The sequence below is a fragment of the Cnephaeus nilssonii genome, assembly GCF_951640355.1.
Source record: "Cnephaeus nilssonii genome assembly, chromosome: 15".
In the NCBI taxonomy this organism is placed as follows: Eukaryota; Metazoa; Chordata; class Mammalia; order Chiroptera; family Vespertilionidae; genus Cnephaeus; species Cnephaeus nilssonii.
This window is the reverse complement of record NC_137086.1, coordinates 62,814,835-62,822,496: the sequence shown is the minus strand read 5'-3', so window position 1 is coordinate 62,822,496 and position 7,662 is coordinate 62,814,835. Positions and strand designations below refer to the sequence as shown.

At 45.2% G+C, this 7,662-nt stretch overlaps 1 protein-coding gene across 1 annotated transcript in view; it reads left to right on the top strand.

The window, feature by feature from the left end:
* Positions 1 to 5,570: 5,570 nt before the first annotated feature.
* Positions 5,571 to 7,662, top strand: part of CRACDL (CRACD like) — a gene marked incomplete at its 5' end in the record, with an annotated part of 50,105 nt that continues 48,013 nt past the window's right edge. The window contains one exon of the mRNA XM_079792239.1: positions 5,571 to 5,622. Within this exon, the coding sequence (XP_079648365.1) occupies positions 5,571 to 5,622 (52 nt within the window). The remainder of the gene's footprint in view (positions 5,623 to 7,662) is intronic.

The following is a 7,662-nucleotide window of genomic DNA, read 5'->3' as shown; positions in this document are numbered from 1 at the left end:
AATGCTCCCTCTGGGAAGAAGAGCTTGTCCTGAGACTGCCACTTGGAGAAACAGTGGAAAGTAAGACTCCGGTGACTAAATGGTAGGTTCAGTTTAGGTGTCTGCAATCGGTGCTAGGGTCTTCAGTTGATTTGGCACACAAACACTGGTGTTTAGTTTTGCTTTTATTTGCTTTAAAAAAAAAACAAACTGCATTGATGGATCTGTGATCATTTACTGATAATCTTCTTAAAAGGTACTTCACATAGACTTGGTGGCGTCAACTCTCTCCAGGACGCGGGGACTCCTCATCCAGCTGCCATAGGCACTGCAAAGCGCATGAGAGAAGCATTTGGGTTGTTGCTTCAGGTTGAAATGCCATCACTTCTGTGCACATTTACCTCTGTTTTTTCATCGTTTTAAACTTGTGCTGCTCCTATAAAGAAAATAAAGTTCTTTTCAATAGACTGGAAAGGGTCACACGAAAGGTGATTTACTTTTTACTAGTCAGGTTATCACTGATATCCTGGAGGACTTCCTCTGTTTGTTTTGTTGTTTTTTTTGGACTTCCTCTGTCTTAAATTGGTTTGGAAAACTAGATCCATTTCTAGAACACAGTCGGTGACTTTACTGCTGTTTTTCATTCTATTTGTACCCGTGTTGATCATCTCCAGAAGCCCTGGAGTTTTGTCATGGGTCTGTGCTCAGTGCCCTGCTCCAGGCACTGTCCTTGGTGCTGATAAGAGAGCCGGGGATGAGACAGGCATGTAGCTCGCCCCACCAAGCACAGTCTTAGAAGGGAAGGGTATGTTAGGCAGGCACCTTACAAGGAGTCCTTGCTGGCAGCCTTGGTGAGCATTGTAAAGAAAGGACGGGGGCTGAGAAAGACTGCCGCAGGGGTGTGACCAAGCCTTTCATGCATAATTACATGCTCAGAGGTATGTAATCAGGTTACAGATGGGATTTTTTTTTTTTGCATTGTATAGCTAAACATAGATTGAAACCATTAAAATACCATATTAAAACTATTCTTGTTCCTCATATGAATAAACTTTTGTAGGCTTTCTCAGTGTGAGCTGCAGCGAATGGTGGCATTCTGCCACAAGCTTGGAAGAAGCCTGTGGTCACAGTGAGGTCCGGGAGAGGGCGTGGGCAGCCCCACGGGGGCCTTCTGTGGAGGAGAGTCTCTCCTGGGCTCTGTAGGCCCCGGATGCACACTGAGGCACGCCGGGAGCTGCGCGGGGCACTGCAGGCCCAGTGCCTTTGTGAGCTGATTAGAATCCCTGACGAGGCACCTCCGGTCCAGATGTAAAGACCAAGTTTTTCTGTATTTGAACTTGAGCTGTCAGAACAATAGGGGCAGGAGGGTGGGGGGCAACAGCTGGTGGAGGGGGCGGTGGGGCGACCTGACTTGAACTTTGAGAAGCAAAGGGTACTGGGAGAGAGTGGGAGATTTCTAATTATGGTTTCCCTTGAATGTCACTTGGGTGGGGGAACATGTTTCAGAAGGGCAGGTTGTTGGCCCCACCGAGAAGGCATCCCGCTGTGACAGCGTGGAGCGTTTCCAACCGGAGTGTCCGCGTGAAGGGCTCAGTCGTCCACCCGCACACTCCACATCTCAGAGGGCTGGCTGTCGCCCAGCTGACCCCGCCTGGTGGCCTGGCATGTTTTCATTCCTTACTTGGCAGCAGTTTCTCTCACTGCCATCAGACTGCAGGGCGTGGGGAAGCTCGGGGCTCATCTTCCAATCCAGATGTCTTTATCTTTGACCAATCCCAGTGACGCTGAAGTGAGCCATTTGTAGAGGACACTGTGTCTTCATGAGGCAGATGGACATTTTGCTGCCAGGCATGCCAGGTGCGTGTTCCTGTCTGCCTTTGTGCTGATGTGTGAGCGCGTGGTGAGGAACAAGCTGTGGAAACCACCCACGGTTCTCAGCGCGTGCATGTCTGTGCTGTGTTCTCCGCCCCAGGTGGTTAGAGGGCTTGTAGATGAGGAAACTGAGGCTCAACAATGGTAAGTGGTGGGCTGAGGCCTCCGTCCCCGGGCAGCCTGACTTCCCAGTCCTGGTCCCTCTCCTCTGCACCCAGTTGCACTTTGCCAGTGTGAAGGCGTTTGGAACAGGAAACATGAGCCGGCTTTAAAACCTCCCACATGAGGTGAGCCAGTTTGTCATCCCTTTGTCTGTGGAGTGGCTTTCGCCTCCGTGTGTGACTCTTTAGCAGCCTGGGCGTCTGGCCATGCTCTCTGCACCGGGGCCCAGCAGGATGAGCACACAGCAAGTGGAGAGCGGGCCGCCTCCCGCCCACTCCCTCTGAGACCTGCGGCTTTGCCATGCCGCCCAGGAGGAGTAAGGGCGAGCTTCTGGTTCCTGCCCGCTCGGTGGGTGGGGCGCCCTTAGCCCACCCCAGGGCTGGTCCACACACTCACATACACCTCCGCGACCTCAGCACTTCCCAGCAAGGAGCGTTTGACTAAAATGGCCAGAGGTGACCGGCCATTTTGAAGGTAACGCCATAGTGACTCAGGAGTGTTAGGTGACATATCAAGGCAGCACAAACCCCTTCCCTCAGACCCAGGGACCCCGTCAGACTGATCTGGGAAGGTCAGCCTTAGGCCCCTGGCCTCACCCTGGGGACATCTCGGGACTGTCCCTTCACGGGGTCAGCGCCTGCGAGAGGCTCCTGACATCGGTCTCATCCATCACTGTATCCCAGGTCTTGAAGGTGCCGCCCATGCTGGGTGTGCAGTCAGGATGAGTACATGCCGTCAGCATATAGTACTGGCACCAACCTATGTCCAACATAAGGACATGCACTCAACATAGTACCCGTGCCAACCTATGTCCAACATGAGGACATGCACTCGACATAGTACTCGTGCCAACCTATGTCCAACATGAGGACATGCACTTGACATAGTACCCGTGCCAACCTATGTCCAACATGAGGACTGAGGGCAGCGTCTCTGCTTCGCTGCTTTGGGCCAGTTAGTAAACCTATCTGCTATAATATGTGGTCTCAATTCCAAAACGGGAAAACTAGGAGTTCTTGAGGATTAAGTGATATACTTCAGATGGTATGTGCGTGCTGGGTAAGTCACTTCCAGTCCAGGCAGCAGAAAGCCCTGGCATTCATCCTTAGCTCAGAAGCAACTGCAGAGGGTGGTACCCAGGGTCATGGCTGGTGACTCTTCACCATTTCTGACCATTTCCACTCTCCTGCTGGCTCCTTATAGTTTCCTGCTTTCCCTTCTCTGGCCTCTTTCTTCACATGTCCTGGTAGCTGCTCCTCCTCCCAGTCACGTCACTGAGCAGCAGGATACCATGGGATCGGGGATTTTGACAGGATTGCATCAATTCATCATCACAATATTAAGTCTTTCAATCCATGAACATGAAATGTCTCTATTTCTTTGTGTCTTGTTTCATTTCTTTCAGTAACACTTTACAGTTTTCAGTGTCCAAGTCTTTTTCCTTGGTTAAGTTTATTCCTAAGTATTTTATTCTTTTTTTATGCCATTATAAATGGAATTGTTTTCTTAAGGATCTTTTCAGATGGTTCATTGTTAGTATATAGAAGCACAACTGATTTTTGTGTGTTCCTTTTGAATCCTGCAACTTTGCTGAATTCATTTATCCTAACAGTTTTTGTGAGGGGGGTCTTTAGGATTTTCTACGTATAAGATCATGTCAACTGTGAACAGAGATAATTTTACTTCTTTAATATGGATGCCCCTTGTTCCTTTTTCTTGACTGACTGATCTGCGTAGGACTTCCAGCACTAGGCTGAGTAACAGTGGTGAGAGTGAGCACCCTTGTCTTGTTGCTGATCTTAGGGGGAAAGCTTTCCCTTTTCTCTATTTAGTATGATAAAAGCTGTGGGCTTTTAGTCTATGGCCTTCATTATGTTGAGGTAGTTTCCTTCTATTCCTAGTTGTTTTTAGTGTTTTTATCATGAATGTTGTCAAATGGTTTTCTGCATCAGTGGAGGTGATCATGTGGGTTTTTCCCCTTCTATTGGGCAGACATTTTTATGGAGCTAAATGGTATGAAAATAGAGAAGTGAAGCTGATGAAGCTTTGTTCATCTTTTTTAGGAATTGGCTGGTGGGGAGAGGGACATTTTGACATTAATATTAAAGGAGACCTAAACATGAGACTCGACCCGGCCACAGACCTATGACTCCTTTCCACTGTTAAATACAGTATTTTCCGGCATATAAGACGACTTTTTAACCCAGGAAAATCTTCTATATGCCCAGTCATCTTATACGCCAGAAAATACAGTAGTGTCCTGTTATGTGCTGTGCACAAGGGGCAAATGTTAATTGACTAAGTAAACATCTGAGCCCCCTTTTAAGTGAGGATTCATGGTAACTGCCAATAAGTAATAGCTTTCCGAATAAATGGTGAGTTAGTGAGTGGGGTAGAGTGCGCCATTTACAAGTCAGCTGTGGGAGGCAGGCGTACAGTTAGCTCCATGTTCTGCGGCAGGGAGAGTGGCCAGCAATGGTTTATGTGACTGCCGTGAAGAGTCAGAGGAATTTTATTCAGGAAGAAGTCAAGTACATGTGGATGACATGATAATATCTGGGATGGTTTGCTTTGAAATAACCTAGTGGGAGTTGGAGGGGGAGAAGGTGTAAAGTTGAAATTACAGCAACCATATGTTAAGTTCATTATATATTCTTTGCAATTTTGTATCAGTTTGAAATTTTTCATAATGAAAAGTTCAAAAAAGAAACGCAATGTAAAGCAGTGATGATGTGGCTTTATATCAAAATAGTATGTAGCCATTACAGTACACTTAGGAAGAATTAGCAAGAAAATCAGGAAGTCAGTTTTCCTAATGTGGTGTGTGTGTGTACATATACATACAAATATTTGCATAGAAAAATAGGGAAGGAAATACATTAAAACATTAACTGTGATTATCCTTGGTTGGTAGGACTGTGGGTGGTTTTCATTCTCTATATCTTCCAAATTTTCTACAGTGAATAAGAGAAAAACATAATTTCTGAAAATCCTTTTTTTTTTTGAGAGAGAGAGAGAGAGAGAGAGAGAGAGAGAGAGAGAGAGAGAAACCAAATCTTCATTCTGTAAACGAAAGGATATTTTTTTATTTCAGTTTACATTCAACCCCATTCTGTATTAGCTTCAGATGTACAGCAAAGTGTCCAGAAAATCACGTACTCTACACAGTGGCCCCCACTGCCTCCAGCCCCCACCTGGCCCATACCCCTCTGTCTCGGTATCATTGACCACATTCTCTGTGCTGTAATCCACATCTCTGCGGCTTTCTGCAACTAACTTGGCGAGGCATTTGTTCCTGCTCTCTGTTTTCTGTGCAATTGCTCCGTCAGCGAGTGGTTAAACGCCTGTGTGGTTACTCATCTTGAGCTGTAGCTGTGTTTTTGGGCTGCACTGTCCCGTATTCTGCCATGGACTCTGCCTTTGCTGGTCAGGCGAGGTCCTAGACAGAAAGCAGTCACCACCAGCATTTTTCTCGCTGTTAACTTCTGTTAAACATGCTTCTTTAATGTGAATTTCCATCTGGTTTTAGGGAGCTGGACATGATTTCCACAAGGGTGATGGACTTTAAGCTTCGGGAGGCTGCTGAAGGCCTGGGGGAGGACAGCTCAGGTAAGACCTCGCTTTCCCTGCTCTGGGGAGAGTCCTCATTGGGTTGTGGGGCAGGGGGAGGGGCTGATGGAATCGGGCCATTGGGGTTCTCTGCCCGGAGAATGGGGGGTTCAGTTCACAGCATGTTCAGACACCCCTAGGTCCTTCATACTGAGACCAGAGGACCTGCAATGCTGGGGTCCTCCTTTGCTTCTCAGACACGGAGGGAGGATTAGAGTCATTTTCCTCATTCCTGTCCCCATGTTTGATTGACTTGAGCAGGGCAGTGGAATCATTTATTATCCAAGAACATCTGAAGGTACCAGCAGGAGGTTGGCAAAGTATAAGGTAGCCTGGTCGTCCAGAAGAATAGAATAACAAAGCCTTGAGTCCTCTTTTATGGCTGTTCTTTTTCAGGAGACCTTATTATATCCTCTACGGAGCTAAATGCCAGGCCCATGAATCATCATCTCACAACATGTCCTCAGAGTTACCCAATTATTTGATTGGTTTACCACTACTCATATATTGCTATTTATGTCTTGATAGACTTGTAAAATTGACCTTAAAAATCATAGATCTTCCTACAGTGTACCTTTTCCATAGATTAGCCATTTATACTCACCTTATTTTGGTAGCAAAGGTCTCTCTCTTTAAAGTCAAAATAATAGTAGTCATTTTTAAGTATTGTTCAGGGGAAATAGCTTCAATAATATTAAATTCTACCTGCTAACCATTAGCTTCTGATACTAATTCTATTAAAGACTCTGTTTCATATATTTTCAGTAGATTTTTCTTATTCTATATTAAAACTGCTTTTTCTCTGTCACATTTCAATAAATATCATATATTATAGGTAGATTATAGGTAGCTTTTTCTTATTATTCCATGTTAGAACTACTTTTCTTTTATCATAATTGAATAGGTAACCCCCCCAAAAAAATACAGATATAAGGTGGGGGGGTTTAAATTAACCCTGAGAAAAAATGAGTTGCAAATTTTCACATTATGGAACACTGAATTAGTACTGATTTTAAACAAGAAAATACTGTTTAAAGAAGTAATTCATTATCCTGAAACTACTACTAGTTTGGGGTACTTACAGAGGTCTCCATGAAGAATTTATTTTAAAAAAGAGAAGAACTAAGTTTGTTTGTTTTTTCCAAATAATAGTGAACCAAGTTATTCAACCTCTTTCCATTTAAAATGTAAAATTCTAAATAAGAGCATTCTTTTAAATTCTTTTTAAAAGTAAGAAGTAATGAGTCCAGAATTAGAGAAAAGTGGAAACCTGAGCATAGAAGCCACCTTTGCCTTCAGATTGGTTACCAGTCTTGGAAATTTTGAGTTTCATTTTTATGTCTTCGTAACACAGTAGGAGAGGGAGAGGGTCATAGGTAAAGTACAGACCTGTACAAGGTGGGCCGTCTCCTAGAAGACCTTCCCTAAAACAAGCTGGGGGCCTGAGGAGCCACAAAATTTGAGTAAGTGTGAACCAGAGGTAAGTCACTGTTGTGTGGATGTACAGCTTGCGTTTGCATCAGTTGGGTAATTCAGAGACTCTCAGGCCTTGAGCTTGGCTCAGAGTATTTCTAGACTGAAGGTGGCCTCAGGTACCTTGCAGAAGGAAACAGTCTTCCCTAAAGGAAGGTTCCTTCTATCTAGACTCCAAGTTACTACGTTAGTAATCATTAGTACTGTCGGTTCTATGACAAACTTGTCAGTGATAACCAGGCAGATTGGGCAACAAGGCACCATGAATGAGAACCAGCCTGTTATGGGTTGAATTGTGTGCCTCCAAAATTCATATATTGAAGTCCTAACCCCCAGGACCTCAGAATGCGACCCTATTTGGAAACTGGGTCTTTGCAGAGGTAGTTGATTTAGATGAGGTCATACTGGAGTAGGTGAGCCCCCGATCTGCTGTGACTGATGTCCTTACAGAAAGGGGAACTTGAGATGCGGACACACACTCAGGGAGAACACCACGTTAAGATGAAGCCAGAGATTAGGGTGATGGCAGCCACAAGGCGAAGAACGCCAGATTGACAGCAAACACCA